The sequence below is a fragment of the Podarcis liolepis genome (genome assembly GCF_965112155.1).
Source record: "Podarcis liolepis genome assembly, chromosome: 13".
Classification (NCBI taxonomy): domain Eukaryota; kingdom Metazoa; phylum Chordata; class Lepidosauria; order Squamata; family Lacertidae; genus Podarcis; species Podarcis liolepis.
The window spans coordinates 55,455,199-55,477,814 of NC_139573.1; the positions used below are offsets into that span (position 1 = coordinate 55,455,199).

Genomic DNA, 22,616 nt, shown 5'->3' on the forward strand with positions numbered 1-22,616 from the left:
TTTCCACATCGCCCCTTAGATTAATTTCAAAATAGTCCTTTAAGGTTTTTTGGGCCTTCAAGTGGAACTCTCTATCTCGAAACAGGGTGTCATTCATTCTCCATCTAAACTGACCAGTTGTTGTAAGTTTCATTTCCATCTTCACGGCGTTATGGTCGGAGCAGGTTTTTGGGCAGATTTCTACCTTCTTAATCTTCGGAGCCATTCCACTAGTAATCCAGATTTGATCAATTCTAGTCCAGGTCATCTTTGCTTGGGAGAAAAAGGTTCCCTCTCTTTCAAGAGGGTTCCTTGTTCTCCAAATGTCTATTAAGTCCATGTTTTCAGTCATTTCAAAAAAAGTCTTCGGGAGTCTCCCTTCTTTAGTAAGTATCAGTCTTTGTGTCTTGTCCATGTTTGTAGAAACTACACCATTCATATCTCCCATGATTATCATATTATATTCCAAGTAGTCCGTCAGGGTTTCATGAAGTTTTTTGAAGAATTCTGCTTTACCTTCATTTGGTGCGTAAATCCCAATTATCAAAAATTTTTCTCCTTGTGCTTGAATCTCCACCGCTAAATATCTTCCTTCTTCATCTTTAAAAATCATTTTTGGGGCCCACTTCTCTTTTACATAAATCACAACTCCTCTTTTTTTCACTTTGTCCGACGAGATAAATTCTTGTCCCAATTTTTTATTCATAAGCAGTCTCCTGTGGGCTCTGGTTATGTGAGTTTCCTGTAAACAAATCACGTCCAATTGTTCTCTGTACAAAATATGGAATACTTGTCGTCTCTTCAAAGGCATGTTCATCCCGTTACAATTCCAGCTAAGGAATTGCAGGGCCATCTTGTTATTTTTCTGGTATTCCTCCAACTGCTCCCAATTGTTGTTCCTCCTCTGTTGGTGGTGGAAGGTTCTGTCCAAATGAAAGGTTCAAAATGTCTATTACGCTCCTTTGTTCAGCAATTGGGTCTACAGTTCCTTTCTGTAGATCTTCTTGATTTTTATGCAGGAAACTGTCTTTATCCTGTGTCGTCTTTATTTTCACCTTCTTCCTCCTATAATCAAAAGACAGTCCCTGTGGAAATTCCCACCTAAAACGAATGTTATTCTTCTTGAGCAGGTAGACCAAGTCCTTATAAGAAGCTCTCAAGTCCAGAATATGTTTAGGGATATCTTTAAAGATCTGTATCGGTGAATTCCCAATTTGTAAGGCCTTTTCAAAGTGCAGTCTTAATATTTTGTCTCTTTCCTCCTTCGATCTCAAGGTAATCAAGCAGTCTCTCGGTACCTTTCTATTCTGTCTTCTGCCCAGTCTGAATGCCGTTATGATTTTGATTTCGTCTTCCTCTAAGTCTTCCCAGGCATCAGCAAACTCCTTCATTAAAAAGTCCGTAAGATTGTCTCCTTCATCCTCTGGAATTGATCGTAATTTCAGATTCTTTTCTTTTCTTTGTAATTCCCACAATGCCAGAGTTGCATCGTGGTCATAGACCTTCCTGGCAATCGGTTCTAATTTTTCCTGAGTCTCTCCAGCAATAGTTCTGGCTTCCTCCGCAATTTGACGTGTGGCAGAGTTTTCTTGCGTAAGCTTATTTATAGATTCTGTATTCAAATCAAGTCTTGCTGTCAAGTCTGTCAATTTCTGTGAGTTCTCTGTCAATTTCTTAGTGTTCTCTGCCGTTTGCTTTGTTAAATTCTCCAGGGATTGATTTATCTTAAGAAGGGCTTGCGATACTGCATCCATGGAGACTGCTGTACCTCTTTCTTGTCCTGTTGTCACTGTCGAAGTTATTCCTGAGATCGAGCCTCTTTTCTTATGTTGCTGTAGCTGTTGTTGATATTGCCTTGTCTTGGCTCTCGTGCTTATCTCGTCTGCTGGGCCACTCATATCCCAAGGTCAATTCCCACAAGAGCCTTCTCCTAAAGGAAAATTCCACTGTCCCAAAGCGTAGCAACTTTTAGTTTACCCTCTAGAGGGAGCAAAGCAGAATGTCCGCAAACCGAAATAAAGAGTATTAAAAAGCAAATTTATCAGGAGGCTTCTATATGTATATTGCAACACTTTCCCAGTAGATAGAGTCCCAGCCTTCCCTGATATAATATATCCGCAAAGTCCCAAAACTTTATAACAAATAAACAATGAAGCTTCCACTTTGTTACTTTCGCAGGAATCTGAAGTCAGTTCAGTGTTCCTTTGTTTTATGAGCAGTTCGTACCAGGTTGGAGGCTGCAGAAGGTTTCCTTTTCCATTAAATTAGTCATGCAGCTTATAAAGTCACCTTTTCCTCCCCTCTGCCCTGCAAGCTGGAGGGGATAGTCAAAGTCCAAATGTCGGGTTCAAACAGTTAAAAACAATTTTCCCTCGCGGATGCAGCTTAGTAACTTTCGTTGCTTTGATTGTCATGCAGTCGGGGGAAGGCAGACTTCCTTAATTTTTGCCTTTCCCGTTTTCAGCCTAGTTTCAGGTAATTTTAGCACGAATAGAGGTACAGTCTTACTCACGGGTCTTTTTTGTCCAGATTATTCAGGAAGGGAATCGGCGCTCTCCACTAATGGCGACGCGGCTTCACTCTGCGGGCTGGGTAGCGATTCTCAGCACCGCGCTCCCCCGTTGTCGTTCCGGAGCCTTTAAAAAGGCTCTTTCTGCGGTAAAGAGGGGGCGCTTCGGGTGCCCACCGAATCTCCTTGTTCACAGGATCCGTTCCTGTGATTTTAGGGGTCCCCCGCTTGCCGAAGCAGGTCAGACCCGAACTCGCAGAGCCGTCCTCTCTCCGGAGCTCGGAGAGAGAGCAGCCATTAGCGCTGGCGCCGAACCGGAAGTGGTTTATGATTGACAATTGTTGAGCAAAAGATTCCTGCCTTGCAGGGGGTTGGACTAGATGACCCTTGGGGTCCCTTTCAACTCTACAGTCATATGATTCTATGATAATGCAAGTGCATGTGTAAACTTACCCAAAGTACACTAATCAGGTGGAGAGAAACTAAGTCCTGTTCCTGACTCTGAACTGCCGAAAAGTTACAAAATAAAAATGGCCTTTCTGTTACTTTAACCGGCATTGTTACCCATCTTTCTTCCTCTTATTTTGCTAGTTCTGTTTTCCTGTTATTTTAAATTCAGCTGAAAATTCAGAAGTTCAGAAATCACCAAGAGGAATCTAGTTTAGGAGATGACCTGCTTCAGCTGAAGAGCTCAGAAGCCTGGAAAAACTGTTGAATAATTTGTTAGGGCCTTCCTTATATGTAGAGCAGCCATATATGCACTGTCATAAGAAGAGGGTCTGCACCACTGGAAAAAAGAGAATGAAATGGCACGCAAATTTGCACACATATTTATATGACCGTTTATAAATAATTACTGTACTAGAATTTAAAAGTTCACATAATGAATCCAGTTAATTCTTCATAAAGTTTACCCCAAATAAATTAATGTGCCTCCCACCTATTATCACCCAAATAAAATATTCCATTAATTTACCCAATAAAACAATTAAATGTTGCACTCCAGTGTTCCAGATCTTGCTCCAAAATCCATGTTCCTTCCATTAGTTACCCTCAATATTACATCCATTTCCTCACCTAAAATCAATTAAGAATGAATAGTGGCAGCAGTGCATGAGTCCCGTCAGGTGGGAATACTTATTATGAGAGAAAACGCCTAGTGGTGCTTTTTAACTTCTTGCCTTTAACTTCACTGAGCTTGCACTGGCTTGCAGCGATGCCTCACACCTGTGCACCTGGGTATGACACCTGATAGCAAAATGCCCTATTTTTGAACCCTTCCTGCACTGCACTCTTCTACCTGGGCAAACTCTTCCAAGGTCAATAACTTTTCTACATCTTGTGCATGCTGTCTGAAGGATGGGGGCTTTTTGCTGCAGACTGGTTTTTTAATGGCCAAAAAATTCTTAATTTCACATGCACTGGCAATGATGGACCAGGAGCGAAGTCTGGGGTTCATAGTGAATGGCTTGCTGAAAATAGTTGGAGAAGCAGAATAAGTGTTTGGGGACCCTGCTGTTCAAATGAGATCCTGTGGACATGGTTTTAAGACTGGATGCCCAGCCACACAGCATACAAACATGCCACAAAAGCCCCATTCACACAAGGTGAAAATGAAGCTGGAAGGAGTGAAGGAAATAACTAAAGAAATAATGGTGGCATCTGTACCAATGGTAAATGCTTCAAAGAGCAGTTCATTTCTCACCAAGATGAAATAGGGTCCATGGGACAAGTGATCACAAAACATGAAGCAAAGCTATCTTATTCCATAGATTCTGAAGATCCACAGAGGAAGCTGGTAGAGTATTGTGAAGTCAAGTCCAAACAGGCAACGTCTGGTCAACGTAAGCAAAGTCAACTTGTGACAGACTAAGCCTGGTCAATGTAGGCAAAGTCAAGTCACCGCAGGCCAACTTAGTTCAAAGCACGGAAAGCCTAGGAAAGGCAGGCAAAGTCAGGTCCAAAGCATTCTTCACCTCCAAGGGAACACCTCTGGATAAAGCTCTTCTTAGGTATAGGAGAAAGTTGTCTCAGCAGGGAGACTAAAGCCAACTGAAGCCTGATACACACTAACAAGAGATGTAGTGTTCTTGACCTCATCTCCGTGAGGGAACTGGCTGGACCTTTGCCTGATTTTGCCATCTTTGACCTAGAGAGATGCAGGTATTTGCAGGCGACTCCACCTCTGAGTCTTAAAGATAGCAGTAGGGCTGAGTCCTTTGACAGTGAGAACCTTTAGTAAGTTACTGGTGGTTCTCCCCTTAAGTAAGTGGCCTGAGCCTAATCAGAATCATCCACCATGCACCATAAAGCATCGAGGAGTTAAGTTTCCTACGCTTACATGAATCTCCCTGCCTAGTAAACAATTCCCCTGCCTTTCCCTTCTCCTGTCTCTGGAGAGTCAATCTCAACATTTTGCTTCCTAAACTTCCAATTATTACAAAGACCCCCAGATGAGAAAGCCATAGCAGGGATTGTCCTCTGTTTGATATTTAGGAAGCTGGAAGTTTAAGGAAATGGTTTTAGAAGAAATGGGTTTATTGTTGTCATTGTTAGCTTGCCAAGACCAGTTTGCTTAAAATGTTAACACCACCTTGCAAAGTGAAAGCAAGCAACTTTGTCTTTGATAAAAGATAATATACACATGACTTCCAATTATTATTTTTAAGCGCCCATATAACTAAGAAAAGGTTAGCCTATTTTTGGCTTCTGAAGGCAAATATCGTTCCTGAAATTAAAAACAAAATTTGCTTAGATGTCCCGTATTTGAGATTTATGACTGTGCACTATTTTTATTCATTTTTTACTAAAAAGTAGTTTGTATGTTTTAAAAAACTGTACTTAATATACAGGCCAAGCATGCATACATACATTTAACTTGGAGCCAGTTTTATTTTTTCCAGTTTCAGGTTGAGTTTGAATTTCGACCCTGCTTGGCTCATGAAATGTGTACTTCCAAATCCGCTTTCCTTTTCATCTTTGCTTCAGGCAGGCGGTTCATCTTAAAAAAAAGATCAGGGCCTTGGAAGTTAATCAAATCTATTAAACTATAAGTTTTCAAACTAGAAAAACTGCCTTGGGAACTTTGTGATGTAACCAGGGTCAGTCAATCAGTTGATATGCACGCACGGATTCTGCAATGGAAACTAGCAGGTTTCTCCTGAACTTGATCTTGCAAGGAAAACTGTATGTCCGACCAAAGCAGGGTCAGTGTGCTTCAACAGCAGCCTTACTGCTTTATTTGTGTTAATGTCTGGTTCTGAAAATGCTCTGTATTTACCCGAGGACAAAAATATCTGTGTGCCATTTCTGTTCTTTGAGCTGACTGAAGTGCTGCTGGCAGGGCCTCATCCCAGGTTTGGGAAGACCTTGGTGCAAGGTGCCTTATGGACCCCTTCCTTGTGTGTTGATATATCTCCTCCTCATTGCGGTCCCTGCTGTCTTTTCATTTCTCCTCTCCTTTTGGGCTCCGTCCACACCGTGGGAGAGGAGAGGGCAAGCTGGATGGAAGCTCCTCCTCCTTGCTCCTTTCACTGTTCACTTGCTAAGTGAGGACAAGTGAACAGGCAGGAAGAGCAAAGAGGGGTAGGGAAATTGGGGGTTGGCAGTGGGCCCAGTGCTGAGGCCTCAGCATTGCCTCCTGACACCTACTCCTGACACCTCCTCAGTTCACAGCCTTCTCAGAAGCACTGCTTAACTTGGCCTGTACCACTTGGAGAGGGCTTGCTCAGGAAGCAAGGCAGCTGTGATGGACAGCAGAGGCTGGTGATGCAGTCCTTCAGAATTCCACCAGAGGGCTGGAGCCCCTCTCTGATTGGATACCAAGACAGCTAGTCAGAGGTGGGTGGAGCCAGCAATTTGGGAGGGAGAATAAAAGGAGCCATTTCCGAGGGAGTGGTTAGATAGGACTTGATCTGAGATGGGAGATAGGGTTTGTCTGAGAGAGTTGGTTCAAAATTGAGTTTGACATCCAGCCAGGAGCAGTAGAAGCTGTGAGGATACCATCTACTTTGGTCTCATTTCAGTCATGAGAGGAGACATCTTCTAGAAAGAGAAGACTCCAAGACCAGTTAAGAGGGGTGTGGTGATCCCCTGCATCTGTAATACTATTCAAAATACCTCAGGAGTGCCATTGATAGAATAGGGTAACTGACAGAAAGTACCACCTTGTCTCAGAACCAAAGTATTAAGCTATAGCATCTATGCAACTAACTTAAGGAACTGAAGTGAAGTAATTCTGAGCATTTTCCATCTAGTCTGGACACCTGTAATAACTACCTGAAGTGTAATAATTGAACTTAAGTGGCTGACATTTAAAAGAAGCTGTGCGTGATTAGTAGCCTGTAACATCCATTAGATTTAGGATAATTATTAATAGGTTAACTGTTTCCTGACACATTCTGTTTTATCCACCTTGTTCTGTGAAATGAATCTATCTTATTTGTTCAACTTCTTCCTGAGTCTTCAAGTATTTAAGATTTCCCTCACAGATAAACCAGAAGAAAACCTGTGGTGGTTATTATACAATGTATAAGTAGTTTGGATCCACTGCAGTTGGTATATAGTGATGGGATCTGCTACATAATTGGTGCCAGTGGTGGGATCCGCTACTTCTGAGTTGGTCATGCTCTTCAGCTTCCTTAGAACCAGATGGGAAGGTAGCGCTGGACTTTGTGTTCACCAAAAAGGTTCTGTCTCCAGTGAGTGGTGATGTGCTTCTGGCTATTTCAGAAGCAGCGCCTGGTCAGTCTGCAGTGCTATATCCTGAGTGCGTTCTCAGAAAGAAGCCAGCATCATCACAGAAGGCCACACCTGGGAGATGGCAGGTGAGCCAGGTGTGACTGCCCTTGTGTTGTGGGAACGCTTGTGCTGATCTAGTTAGTGTACAAGTCTTGAAAGGCTGGCTATTTGTAGCCTCATTTCCTCTATGGAAAAGCAAGATATAGGCACACATGGATTTCAGAGTGATCCATAAATTTCCTTATTCTGTTAGTCCGCTACAAACTTCCACTGAAGGTAAGCTTTTTTAAAGAGATGCAATCCTATACTTACTTGTTGTTGTTGTTTAGTCGTTTAGTCATGTCCGCCTCTTCGTGACCCCCTGGACCAGAGCACGCCAGGCACTTCTGTCTTCCACTGCCTCCTACAGTTTGGTCAGGCTCATGTTCGTAGCTTCGAGAACACTGTCCAACCATCTTGTATGCTTACTTACTGGGGAGTAAGTCCATTAAACACAATAGCACTTACTTCTGAGCAAAACATGCAACTGTATTGATTTGAATAACAGTGTTAACCACGTTATGAAATTTCTCATTGAAGTCAGTGTGTTTATCACTGAAATGGATGAACCATAAGCTTGCATACTATTGACTGGATCATACCCAAACTGAAATGTGAGAATCTCTCTTAATTTCTGTTCTATTCATGGGAACTTTTCCATTGTACCATGTAAGGGAAGTCTGCTGCAGGAAACCCGAGACTTTTTTTAAGAGAAACAACAGCACACCGGTTTGGGGGAACTTGTAGTTTTATATTTGCAAGGATACAATTAGCTCACACATATTGTTACTTCCACTACTATTTGAGATAAAACTCATGCTACGTTCTCTTCAAAAGAATTTTCTTTTCTAATGTTATATTTTTATGATCTCCCATGTCGTTTATTCTTTCTGGAAGCAAAGCACAATGTGCGTTGCCAGAGAGGGTGTTGAGTAAAACGTTTGAAAGGTTTTCACATGAAAAAACAATGAATAAAATAAACACAGACTAAGATAGGATTTCTAGATAGGGAGGTGCAGCTGGCACAGGGACCCAGTGGGTGGACATCCTGCCTCCGCTTGCCCTGGAACTCCTAGTTCCCAGGCCAGGTGTGTGAGGGCAGGATTTTCCTGTGCCTGATCATCCCAACTGAAGGTGAACAAAGAGCAAGTGGTGGGGGCTAAGGCCAGAGAGGTCAGCAAGTGTTTGTTGCAGAAGGAACCCAAGCTCAGGAAGAGAGGACATGCTTTGCCTCCAGAAGGTCTCTGGCTCCACCCTTGACCCTAAAAAAAAAGGATCTGTTTAGAAGGGCTGTGAAAGGTCATTTGCCTGTGTAAGGAAAGGAGGGCCACTGCCAGTCAGGGTAGACAAGATTGGGGTAAAGGTAAAGGGACCCCTGACCATTAGGTCCAGTCGTGGCCGACTCTGGGGTTGCTGCGTTCTTCTCGCTTTATTGGCCGAGGGAGCCGGCGTACAGCTTCCGGGTCATGTGGCCAACATGACTAAGCCACTTCTGGCGAACCAGAGCATTGCAGGGAAAGGCCATTTACCTTCCCACTGGAGTGGTACCTATTTATCTACTTCCACTTTGATGTGCTTTCGAACTGCTAGGTTGGCAGGAGCAGGGACCGAGGAACGGGAGCTCACCCCGTTGCGAGGATTCGAACCACCGACCTTCTGATTGGCAAGTCCTAGGCTCTGTGGTTTAACCCACAGTGCCACCTGCATCCCAAGATTGGGCTACATAAGACAGATTACCTGATGTGGTATAAGGATGTTGCTAAACACGCTGCCCAAAAGTTCTGTTCTATAAAATGTAAATAACTCTAAAGCTGGTTTTTATGAGCAGAAAGAGGTCCTCTATAGTGTGCTTTGCCAGGGCATGAATTTGAGGGCAAACCTAGGCATGGGAAGAGGCAGCTTCCTTTGGAAATTCTTTGCCAAATGATGATTTAACAGTATTCCAGACCCTTCAAATGTCCCTGTTTTCCAGGGATGTCCTGATTTAAAGAAGCTGTCCTGGATTCTGATTTGATCCCAGAGCACCCCACTTTTCCTTAGGATGTCCCTCTTTTCATTGGAGAAGTGTTGGAGGGTATGGTATTCATAAGTTACCTTTCAAATGGTGAATGGATGAATCCAGCCCCACCCCTATGTTGAAGTGCAAGCACTGCTGCTAGTTCGCCGACTCTGAACAATATAACGCAACACAATGGCCAATAACAATGGCACTAAACAGTGTTGTTGTTTAGTCGTTTAGCCGTGTCCGCCTCTTCGTGACCCCCTGGACCAGAGTACAGCAGACACTGCTGTCTTCCACTGCCTCCCGCAGTTTGGTCAGACTCATGTTTGTAGCTTCGAGAACACTGTCCCACCATCTCGTCCTCTGTCGTCCCCTTCTCCTTGTGCCCTCCATCTTTCCCAGCATCAGGGTCTTTTCCAGGGAGTCTTCTCTTCTCATGAGGTGGCCAAAGTCTTGGAGCCTCAGCTTCAGGATCTGTCCTTCCAGGGAGCACTCAGGGCTGATTTCCTTCAGAATGGAGAGGTTTGATCTTCTTGCAGTCCATGGGACTCTCAAGAGTCTCCTCCAGCACCAGAATTCAAAAGCATCAATTCTTCGGCGATCAGCCTTCTTTATGGTCCAGCTCTCACTTCCATACATCACTAGCACTAAACACTATTAATAAACTAATACAGATGATCAGAAATTGCAACCGAAGTCTCTAAATCTTCTTCACCAGTTGCGGTAGAATAATTCAAAAGTTCGATATATACATAATCTGTCACCAAATATCGCCAGAACAGAGTTTCCAGATAACCAATCTGTTTTGTTCAATGCTTTATCAGCCAATCTTGACCAATTCATCAGCCAGACTTAACAGGCTGAAATTACAATATAATTACAATATACATGTGATGAAACCTGCGTCTGTATAAAATAAAATGCATAATACAATATGCACAACTAAAATACATACCCAATCTTACATGTAAGCAAATATAAAGGCTGTAGAAAATATGCTCTGAATCAGTGTTCCTATGATACTGTAGTCACAAATTGTACTCTGACTGTGATTGCAATCAGGTGATTCCAGCACTAGCCCCCAAAGATTGTGGGTATCACTCTCACCCTCTTGTGGAAGCAAGGCTGTTGCACCAGCTCCAATCTCTCAGCAATGATGATGATGATGATGATGATGATGATGATGACAGCCAGCAGCATCCAGGCAGGCGAGCTCAGTATCTTTGGTCTCCCTTGAGGAGGAGAGATAGAGTCACCCAGGTGCAATCCTCACTTGCCTCCCACCCTCAACATAGGACAGAAAGAGCTGGCCCACCTGCTGTTCTACTCCAGTGGCAAGATAGGGTCAGGTTGTGCCTGCTGTGTTCCTGGAGGCTTTGTGCCTCAGCATATCTGAATTGCTTGGATTCTCCAGGAACTCTCCATAGGGCAGCAAGCACGTCTGCATTCTTGGCCTGTGTGCCCTGGAGGCAGGCCGGCCCCAGCCCTGGAAACTTTCAAAGGTTTCCAAGTGAACGTTTTTATTATGTGGGTGGACCCTTGATTCACTTGATTAAATGGAGAAATTGATCCCTGGAATGTGTGTGGGTCTCCTAACCTGCATTTAAAAGCAAAGGTTATAATATGCAAACTATTAACAAGGTACAAGAATATTGAACTGAATTTATGTACGATGTAAAGAAAATTGTCACTTTAGCTAAATTACTGTGATAGAATTATTTGATTATTGTTTTTGGACTCCTAAGCTGCTTCTCTTGGTGTAAAAAGAGAAGCCCCTTCTTATGCAATCCTTTACATTTATTGGTTGTAAAGCTGATGTGTGCCTAGAAGATCAGATTATTTAAGGTTAATTGTTTAATTGGATTGTTTTGCACTTTTTTCTAATTTACTACAAGGTTCAGGGTGCAAATCCTTGCACCTTTACTCAGAAACCCGAAGGGCTTGTCTCCAAAGAAGGTATCCCTAGAATTGCAGATTTTCTCTGCAGTTTAAAGCCATGACTACTGGGTAGTTAACATACCAGGCTTTATATATTTATGAGTTTATTTCCAAATCTGCCTCCCACTTTTTGACAATTATCCCCAAAGTGGGACATAATAAAGATACTGGAAGAGAAAGTTTAATTAACAATTACAATACAATATGAAAATAGTAAAAATGTAATTAGCATAACAGGAGCAAGGTCTACAATTCCAAAAACACCAAGCTGGTTTTCAGTATCTATTACACTAATATAGAGCACCATCAGTGTGCCTTAGGTCTACCTTTGCAGTCTAAATTTTGACTGTGGGGTGAAACGACAAAAGCAGGTGAGGGAAGGCAGGCTATTAACAGAAAACAAGTAGCAGGCAAACTTGAATAGTGCCCCTCAACAACACAAGGTGTGTGAACCACTAAGGCATCCACACCTCTGCTTGCTACGTGACTTCCAGTCATAGGCCTGGGAGGTTTAACTTGGTCTCGCCACTTTCCCTAGGAAAACTTGCTGATTACTGCTGAATCGGAACAAACGTCAATTTGCAGAAAACGTGATTGAAGTTTGCTCTGTAGAAAACAGCAGGTTTTCCTAGGGACAGTGCCAGGACAACCCCCCCCCCCCCAAAACCCATGTGTAAAAATAAGGAGGAAAACGGAAATGTGGATGAGCCCCAAGATTTGCCGCAAAATCATGTCAACAGACCGAGTTCTTCTCTTTGTGCTCACTGTTCAGATCATTGCTGTGCTTGGAGGCCTCCTCCTTGAAGGCGTCCCATACCATTGACCATAGGCAGTGGTCAATAAAGATCAACAATATAAAATTCATAGTAATGCAGTAACCACAGTAGCCAGCTGTATGCACCAACTAATATTATTGGTCCCAAAACGCCTGTGCACGTAGGTTTTCACCATGCACATAATTCCATGACTTGTTTCTGAGGCAAAGCTGTTCCACTTGGTGAATTAACTTATCTTTACTGGTATGAATGCCCCATTTAATCAATAGAAACTCTCATTGATTTTAATTGTTGTAAGCTACATCTCAGGAAAGAGAGCCAAGTGGTGTGCATGCCTTGATGCTGAGGACACCAACAGACAACATTCCAAAAATTTCCCTGACGTAGCCAAGATACATGGTTATAAAATGAGCAAAATCATTTCCTTTATCAAATAAATGTGAAGTGCAGAATGAAATTTAGAAGACCACCTGTTATCACGCATTATGTGTTATTCATTGTTCTGCTTATATATTGCTTTCTTTATATATTTTTCTCCACACCACTTTGAAAATGTTAAATGTAAAGCGGTATATAAATGCTTAAAATCAATTCATTAAATTAAGGTAAGATGAGTAGCCAGGGAGGAATCTATGAGGAGGGTAATTGCCAACTGTAAGGCTAGGACTGGAGTCCTGTGCAGACTTGCATGGAGGTAAGACTCACTGAAATCAGTGGGGCCTATTTCTGAGAAAAACTGTCATTGGGGGGTTTTAATGCTGTAACACACATTATAGTTAGAGCCAGTGTACACAGTCAGCAGAACCGTGATAAAGTTCAGCCACATGACTTTAGGCTATAGGTGTTTGCCCAAATGAATTCTTCCTGCATAAAAATACCTGTCATGTAAAAACAAACCAAAAATAGTATGACAGGAGAGAAGGTTCAACCATCTTCCTCACATGCCATTTATATTATTACAAAAGTTGGGTGCCACCCCCACTCTCTGCCAGGGGGTTCCAGATGCTCACCCAGATTTTATGCTCCTTTGGAGAACTGAAGACACAGCAGAGACTGTCATGGATTTTAGAAGCATGTTTTATTTACATATTTACACCTTTAGTCTGCATGGAGGGAGTTCAGATCCTACAGCATGGTCATTTCAGGGGGACTTGTTCCCCACGCCTTGCTCTAAAGTAGCTTTTTCCCTGACACCTCAAACACCATGGCAACCTCTGCCTGCCCAGGCCCCATCCACCCCTTTGGTCCTGTTAATGCCACTATCCCAGGTGAGGGTCTGGCTTGGAAACAAGTTTAGCCTGTATTTTCCTGCTGTCCTGCAATCTTCCCTTCAATGCGCAATCAAAATCCTACAGTTTATTAATTTCTAAGGTTTAGGGAGGTCCCCCAAATCTATAACACCATGTATATGTGTGTAGGAGTCCTTTTTTCTTTCCCTACAAGAACATAGACTTGGGTTTGACCTAAACAGTTTGGGACCAGATTGCCCATATAATCCTGGCCAAGAACTGAGCCCTTTCATGGTTGCTCTTCTCTCTGACCCTTCACAGGTGTTCATGAGGTGACAAGGTAGGAGAGGGCCTTTTCTGGGGTGTCCCTCTGCCTCCTGAGCTCCCCCTCTGGGAAATCTGTAGCGTTCCTTGGCGTAACTTTTAAATCAAGCTTTTGAATACTCGTAGATAATTTGGCTACTGTGGGTTTTGTTGCTTTCCCTTGCATGTTTATATATTGTTTTTCATTTTTAGTATACATTACTCTGATTTCTCTTAGGGATCAGGATAGATATTATTTTAGACAAGCAAATAAATGAGCTTGCACCCCATCTATCAAATCTACAACCAAAGTGGTAGATTCCAGGAAAAGTGCTACCATTTGAGGGTCCTGGTTGTATAAATTTTCCTGGAGTTAGTGGCAATGTTGAGAGGCATTATTCTCTTCCTGAATCACAGTGTCTATTTCATAACTGAAGCATAAAATGTTGTGGTAGTTTACTACCAGGTGACAATAGCATTTTATTCCTGGCATTTTTGCCATACCCTGGTGGTTTTGAAATCCATATCCTCAGAATGGCAGACACCAATTTGTGTTTAACTAAACCACTGAGCCTTGGGGTTGCCGATCAAAAGGTCCGCAGTTTGAATCCCCGCGATGGGGTGAGCCCCTGTTGTTCGGTCCCAGCTCCTACCAACCTAGCAGTTTGAAAGCACGTCAAAGTGCAAGTAGATCAACAGGTACCGCTCCGGCGGGAAGGTAAATGGTGTTTCCGTGCGCTGCTCTGGTTCGTCAGAAGTGGCTTAGTTATGCTGGCCACATGACCCGGAAAAACTGTCTGCGGAGCCTGTAAAGCGAGATGAGCGCCTCAACCCCAGAGTTGTTCGCGACTGGACTTAACTGTCAGGGATCCCTTTACCTTTACCTTTTAAAATAATGTACATTTTATGATAGCATTAAAAAATAATAACCTCATGGTCACACATGAGGCAGGAAGCAACACAGATAATCCTCGGTAAAATTAGATTCTCAATGTGCCTCATAAACAAGGAAAAAGCCAAAAGTCACAGTAGGGCAATACCTTTCTTAGGACCAACTAAAATATCACAAAGCAGTGAACAACAATTTAATATGATGGATATGCCAGCCCCACCCGCCGTCTTCAACCACAAATTGACAGACATGCAACGGACCACCTGAACAAAGCTCACAGACCATCATTGGGGGACCTCTGCTCCAGTACTTTGGAGAGCTAGGATTGTTAATTCTGGCATGACAAACCATCAGGAGGACAACGATTCAGTATAATCACATTGGGAACTGTTGGCTTTGCTTCCCACCCCCTTTCTTCCTTCCTGGTGAAAAAAGTAACCTGCAACTCTAACAAGTCACTGGCTTTATAACCTGGCACAGTGAAGTAGTGCCTGGACTAAAAGATGTGCTCCCAGCTCCCCCTGCAATGCCATAGAAACAGGGGTCAGCAAACTTTTTCAGCAGGGGGCTGGTCCACTGTCCCTCAGACCTTGTGGGGAGCTGGACTATTTTATTTTTTTTGGGAGGGGGGAATGAACAAATTCCTATGCCCCATAAATAACCCGGAGATGCATTTTAAATAAAATGAAACATTGTACTCATGTAAAAACACGCTGATTCCTGAACTGTCGTTATTGGATTTAGAAGGTGAGTGGGCCGGATCTGGCCCCCGAGCCTTAGTTTGCCTACCCATGCCATAGAAGATGCAGAAGAAGAGTTTGGATTTGATATCCCGCTTTATCACTCCCTTTAAGGAGTCTCAAAGCGGTTCACATTCTCCTTTCCCTTCCTCCCCCACGACAAACACTCTGTGAGGTGAGTGGGGCTGAGAGACTTCAGAGAAGTGTGATTGGCCCAAGGTCACCCAGCAGCTGCAGGTGGAGGAGCAGGGAAGCGAACCCGGTTCCCCAGATTACGAGTCCACCGTTCTTAACCACTACACAACTCTGGCTCTCGCGTGTCATTGGAGAACTGCATACCAGCAGCCTCTGAGATATTGGTATATCAGATGTGCAGTGTAGTCACTAAACGCTTCTGAGGCAACATGCTTCTGAATCCCAGTTGCTGGAAACTGCAGGGGGGGAAGTTCCTCTTGCGTTTGGGTGCTGCTTGTGGCTTCCCGTTGGGGCACCTGGTTGGCCACTCTGAGAACAAGATGCTGGACTCGGTGGGTACTTAGCCTAAGCCAGGAGGCTCTTCTTAGGTTCTGACGTTTTATTTTCTCCACCACTTAGGCTGGATTGAAACATCTTTACCTTGGAAGCATGAGAGACATGGCAGCACTGCTTCCCACTTCACCAGGAGAAGCCCAGGGAGAAGCCAAGCTGTGGCTTCCCACTGTGCCACAGTGACCCACTTTCCTGACGTTTAGTCCTCTGTGGGGAGAGGTGACCTTCTCTGGCCAGCTCCCATAGCACCAAGATAGCTTGCAGGATTTTAAAAACATTGAAAAGAGAGGAGTAAAACCTGAGATGTAATACTAGTTCCTGAATGATATTAAGATAACTCCTTGGTTGCCCTGAGATGGCAGGAGCAAAGGCATGCTTCACTTCTGCCAGGAAATGTGCCATGCCTTGAGGCTGCCACCCAGCTGCTTGGGACCACAATACCCACCAGCCTGGAGAAAGGCTGCCTTCGGGCGCACAAGCTACAAGAGTTGCCGGGAGTGCATTAAATAAAGAGATGTGCAAGTCTGAGAGACCCAAACTTCCCTGGCCTGGGAAAATTCTTTGCCTTTTTCTGACACGTGCCAAAGAAAGCACTATTTTGTTTTTTTACGTGTGGTGGGCTCATTGCAGGTAGGGGCCCTTCCGTTCCTCCTCCAAGACGTTGCAGGCATCTGACATGAGCCGGGGTGGGGAATCAAATCCTTGCAGTCTGAAGTCTTCAGTCCACGCCAGAAGTCTGAACTAGGTGCGCAATTCAAGCTTGATTTTGATTCTTGCTGCAAGAATCGCTTATCTCGCAGTGTTAGTCAAATGCTGACTGCAGGGCGGAGCTGGAGCCGGCCCCCTGGGAGCTTCAGGGCCACTTCCACAACCCCTTTGGCTAAACCGCCAAGTCTCTCTCTTCCTGCCGCGATCCTCTTCCACGCTGGCTCCCTTATCTCTCCGGGGAGATGTTTGAACTCCCACGCCAAGTGGCCTGGCCGGGAAGGTGGGCGGGCGAGTCGCGCCAATGGGCTCGGCGTGCAGCTTTTCCCGGGCGCCCGGCTCGCACCGCCTCCGAGGGATCGGGACCCCAGTCCGGCCGCCGACTCCCGCTTGCTCCTCATCCGCCGCCGCGGCTTTCTGGGCGCTGGGCAAAGGCGCCGGCTCCTGGGAAGAAGGAAGGCACCGGGCTCGGGCTCGGCCGCGAGGAAGACGCAGAGCGGCGCGCGGGACGAGCGCGCTTCCGACGGTGGTTCGGTTTTCCTGCTGGGGGAACCGGAGCCAGGCTCCCCGGCTTCCCTCCCAGAGGAAGGAAGGGGCGAGCAGCGATCCTCCTGGGCGCCCGGCGAGGCGCTGCCGCCTGGCCAAGTGGATGGCTGGGGCCCCGCGGGGCCAGGCCAGGCGCCCCGGGGCCGGGGAAGAGCCCTCGGGGAAGCTCCTCCCCTCGGGGGCGGGGGGCACAGCATAAAGGCGGCGGCGGCGGCGGCGTGGCCGATCCCTGCCGGCCGTGCGCGCTGGGGCAGACGCTGTGCGCTCGCCGCTCCTGCTGCTGCCGCCGCCCGCCGCCCGGAAGGTCTCTGCCCCGCTGATGGGTCCGGCCAGGATGAGGCCGCGGCAGCCCTGGGGGTTTCTCCTGCTGGGCTTGCTGCTGCTGCTGCCCGCCGCCGCCGGGATGGAAGAGGCGCCGCCGGAGCACGCGAGCGAGGGCTTCCAGATCGTCACCTTCAAGTGGCACCACGTGCAGGCGCCCTACATCATCGTCCTGTGGATCTTCGTCGCCAGCGTGGCCAAGATTTGTGAGTCGGGCAGCCTCTTCCATGCCTTCTTCCCCCTCCCTCCCTCCCTCCCTCCACTCCTTTTGTACTCCGCCTTGGCGAATGGGTCCCTCAGGCATAAGGGTTGACTGTTCTCCAACTGAATTGGTGCTCCTTAACTTTCTGAATAGTTTTTTCTCCATCGCTGGAGAATCTGGAAGATATCATCCTGTCCCTGCCCGGGGATTGCTCCGTGGGGCGTCTTGCTTTTCTCTCCAGCGCCTGCAGCGCGCTCCTGGAAGAGCGGCTGGGCAGATCGGTGCTGCTCCTTGGCCGGGTTGCCAGCTTCACATCCCCCAGACCAGAGATGCTTCAAGCTCCTGCCATGTTCCATATATGTAGCTGTTTTGCAATGAATGAAAAGTGCTCTTTCTGCTCCGTGAAGCATCTTTGGCCGACCCCATTAGGCACTGAAGGGCGTTGCTCTCCTGTAAAAGGTGGGGAAGAAAGAGTGCAGTGTGGCAGTTTGAGAGAAGGAGAGGCGGACCGTGCAACTGTAGTGGGCTTGGTAAAAGGAGCTCAGGCAGTAGGAGAGAGGAGGAGGAGGAAGAGAGCAAGCTTTTTACCGATAGAAGGTTCAGTCCCATCTGGTCGCACCCGCCCAGCACCAGCTGAAGGGATCCAATGCAGCTGGACTGAAAACGTCCCTGCCTGAAAACACCAGCAAGACCAGTGACCAGACAACATTGGGCTAGAGGGAATCAGTGGTCTGACCTGGCTGCTCCATGCAAGCGGGTGCTGGTGATGGCCCAGGACATGGCCCTGGTGCCAAAGGCGGGGGGGGGGGGATGCACCCCTGGTGGGGCTTATGAATGAAATTGCTGATAATTTGCTGTCCCTTACTTGTACTCCAAAATAACTTCCAGTAGCACCTTAAAGACCAACTAAGTTAGTTCTTGGTATGAGCTTTCATGTGCATGCACACTTCTTCAGATACTTTCCGTGTGCATGCACACGAAAGCTCATACCAAGAACTAACTTAGTTGGTCTTTAAGGTGCTACTGGAAGGAATTTTTTTATTTTGACTATGGCAGACCAACACGGCTACCTATCTGTAACTGGATCCAAAATAACTGCCAGAGACAGGCCACTTCACTCTGCTGATGTCAAACTGGCCTTTTGCACTGCAAATAATAATAATAGTTTATTAAATTTGTATACAGCCCTTCATCCGCAGATCTCAGGGCTGTTCACAACATAGAAATACAATATAGAAGCATCCAATACGCGATAATAGCAAGAACAAAAAACAAATCAATAACTCCCTCCCCAAAACACATTTAAAAGGGGTATAAGATGACACAAATAATTGTGTCAATGGGGGTTATGTAGGCAAACTTCTCAGTGTCTCGTGCCTCTGGGCACATTGCTCAGGTTTCTTTTTAAGCCTAGCAGTTAGGATTTCCCTGTGAGTAGAATTATTAACATCCGAGCAGTTTGTAATGATGTTCCCTGGATTATAAAAATTCCACATTTAATTGTGATGCTTTGCTGCAATGGTGTTAGGGTTTCATAAGCACCGGCTGCAGACCAGCTGCTTCTGCCCACCTGGCTAGGACCACCAGCTCCCTCTGCATTTTCCATGTGAATATGGAAGACCAATTTGCATTTTATTTTATTTTTCAGTCAAGGGACAAAAAGGGTAGCCAGGTTTCAATGGCACACGTGTCTAGTGCGGGTGTGTTTAATGACCAAGGATTCCTCCAATAAGCACAAGTAGGGGCTGATTCAATGTGCGTATTTTGCCATCTTAAAGTCTAATACTTTTTGTGCTTGATTTTGAAGTGTGAATTGGCCCTGAGGTTTGGGAAGTTGGTGAAATATAACATGGGCAGACGGCTTCATTTCTTGACCTCTATTACAGTAACTTAAAGTTTCATGCTGGGACCTGGGAGGTAAAGGTAAAGGGACCCCTGACCATTAGGTCCTGTCGTGACCGACTTTGGGGATGTGGCACTCATCTTTCTTTATTGGCCGAGGGAGCCGGTGTACAGCTTCCGGGTCATGTGGCCAGCATGACTAAGCCGCTTCTGGCGAACCAGAGCAGCGCAGGGAAACGCCGTTTACCTTCCCGCCAGAGCGGTACCCATTTATCTACTTGCACTTTGACATGCTTTCGAACTGCTAGGTTGGCAGGAGCAGGGACCGAGGAACGGGAGCTCACCCCGTCACAGGGATTTGAACCGCCGACCTTCTGATCGGCAAGTCCTAGGCTCTGTGGTTTAACCCACAGCGCCACCCGCATCCCTTGGGATCTGGGAGACCAGGGTTTAAATCCCCCACTTGGCCATGAAGCTTACTGGGTGACCTTGGGCCAGTCACTCAGCCTAACCCAGCACCTTTGAGCTCCTTGGAGAAAAAAGTGGGATACAGATAGCTCAGTCAGTAGAGCGTGAGACTCTTAAACTCAAGGTCACGGGTTCAAGCCCCATGTTGGGTAAAGATTCCTGCACTGCAGGAGGTTGGACTAGATGACCCTCGTGGTTCCTTCCAACTTTACAATTCTATGATTCTATGAAATACAGCAAGGAAAGTGAATGAATGCATAGCATAGTAACACCACCTAGTATTTCCCACATGTCTTGTCTTATGTGCAATAACCCTTCAAGATGGGTCAGCATTACTCTTCCTTAGATGGGAGTGGGGAAAGGCTGAGCCTATAGTCACCAAGAAAGTTAATGGCAGAACTGAGATTTGAGCCAGGTATTCCTATCTCCTAATTCATATTCCAAACCAAAGCACTGCACCAGTTCATTGTGTTGGTAGCCAAAGAGACAACAGGGTTTATATACGTTTTTTAAAACATCAGATTAGTATGGATGGACAAAAAATATGAGGCAAACTATTACTCTTCACATAAGTATGGCGTTTGTTTGGTGTGCATTTGTGTGTGGGAAAGAGAGAAGGTAGAGGGGGAGATCCTTTGATTGTGCATGCTGACTGCATCCCCTTGCATATTTTATTGAGCAATGAATACACCTTTAAAGAGCCCTGGAGGTGTAATCCATTTGTTTTCAGCGGATAATGTGTTGCTGACAAATTCTGTACCAAGTTTTCACTCTGGTGCTGGTTATCCTGTGAAATACAGAAAATTGCAGCTGGGATCTTAGGCTTCCTGAGGGAGTGCCCCACTTTCCTGAAGCTCCCTTTAACTTTCTGTCAATTGGCTTCGCCGCAGCTTTGCTGGTGTTTCTCATAGGAAGCGCTTAGCATGCAGTGGGCAAACGCATGCCTCTAAAAACCCACCATGGACATGTTTAGCTTACCTCCGAGTGTTCAGAAATGCAACACTGCCCTTCACTCTTTATGCATTTGTTGTGGGAAACACCAGAACAACTTCAGTGTAGCTGTGGCAGACACAACATGGGAAGCAGCTCCAAGGGATGGGTCTTGTGTGAAATTAGACATCATGCAGGAGCTGTAGGGCAGGGTCCCACCATGTCCTTCCCACCCCTTTGTATGTTAGGCACTGGGGACTGAATCTTTTGCAGAGCAGGGGCAGTGAGGAAGGGAGGCTGTTCTCCAAGATACCACTCTTTTCTGATCTCCCACCAAAACTTCTGTTTGCTCTGCAGGGTTCATTCATTCAGGCAACATTCATTTGAATATTCTTGGTCTTCTGCTATTGATATTGCCTTACAGCCTCATGTTGAACAGGATCTTCCAAATCTGCATTGAATTGCACTTTAAGCAAAACAGGCCAGAATGCTGGGAAGCAACCAAGCAGAAAAAGTTTCATTTTGGTTTTATTTTCTGGAATGGGTAGCTGAATGTGCTTGTCCAGGTTAGGGATTGAAATGGTGTAGTTTCAGGTCTGGTTTTTGCATTATAGGATAACAATAGAAAGAAATAGCCTCTTCTTTGTGATTCTATAGTTTGTAAGCCTTTCCAGCACTGCTGTTGGTTAGAAATGTGATACAGTTTCTGTGCCCTGAGTAGCTGCTGAACTGTTCTTGATCTTACACACAGGGTAAGTTGCTTGATGAAATAATTTGGCTATGATGATAATGATGATGTAGTAGCAGCAGCAACAGCAACAGCAACAGCAACAGCAACAGCAACAGCAGCTCCTCCTTAGATAGATAGATAGATAGATAGATAGGAGGTCAGTTTGATCAGCCCTTTGGACAGAAATGACCATGTAGGAGTTGGGAGCAGCAGCATCTGTTGTTCATGACTCAACAGTGCCAGTAGAAGAATATTTCCAAGCTTTGGAAATTTCTGCCCATTGTGTTCTATTTGCCTGCAAACCTAAAATGCTTCCTTGGGAGCAAGTCCCATGGAACTCAGTAGGATTTACTTCCAAATAAGAATGTGTGGGATAGCTCTGTGAATCTGGGACTTAAAAGTGTGCAACTTTAGCTGGACAGCACACACAGGATCCAAGTACAGTACAGGCTGCATTCAGCTGTGCGTAATTTTTTCCTATACCTTTTAGAAGAAAGGCAGCTGTAGGAGAACGGCAGTGATGGGTTGTTGGGTGGGAGCAGATTCTTCTGGCCTGCTCAAAATTCAAAGAACCATAGAATTGTAGAATTGGAAGGGACCCCGAGGGTCATCTAGACCAACCCCCTGCAGTGCAGAAATCTCAACTAAAGCATCCATGGCAGATGGCCATCCAACCTCTGCATAAAACTCTCCAGTTTAATGATTCGAATATTTGATTTCTATACTACAGTACTCAGTAAATTAAAAAAATCTATTAAGTGGTGTACAAAAAAACTGAAACAACAACAGATAACTTAAAATATTACAAAAATACCGTATTTTGCGCCCCATAAGACGCTCCGGCCCATAAGACGCACCTAGTTTTTGGGGGGGAAATAAAGAAAAAAATTTTTATTCCCCCCCCCAGGTGCGGGGCTGGAAGAACCAGGTCGGGGAACAGTGGGAAGGCACGCTCTGCCTCCCCGCTGTCCCCCGAGCTTGTGGGGCTGGCGATGGGCAGAGCTGTGCTGATCCCGGGATGGCAGGCAGCTCTGCGCCGCCATCCGGAGCGGGATGGGACTTAGCGCCCCGCTCCGGATGGCGGCACAGAGCTGCGCTGGTCCCAGGACTGCAGGCAGCTCTGCGCAGCCACCGGGAGTGGGGCGGAGCTTCTCCCCCGGCTCCCGGTGGCCAGGCAGAGCTGTGCTGGTCCCAGGA

General features: G+C 45.7%; 1 protein-coding gene across 3 annotated transcripts in view; it reads left to right on the plus strand.

Moving 5' to 3' along the window:
* Nucleotides 1–22,616, plus strand: part of SLC9A3 (solute carrier family 9 member A3) — a gene marked incomplete at its 3' end in the record, with an annotated part of 113,117 nt that overhangs the window by 37,699 nt on the left and 52,802 nt on the right. For 2 of the 3 annotated variants that reach the window (XM_083473199.1, XM_083473200.1), the window contains exon 1: nt 17,173–17,453. The exons of the other annotated variant lie outside the window; for it this stretch is intronic. In XM_083473199.1, the coding sequence (XP_083329325.1) occupies nt 17,246–17,453 (208 nt within the window). In that variant the 5' untranslated portion in view covers nt 17,173–17,245. Of the gene's footprint in view, nt 1–17,172; nt 17,454–22,616 lie in introns of those variants that run through there. 3 annotated transcript variants of the gene reach the window in all.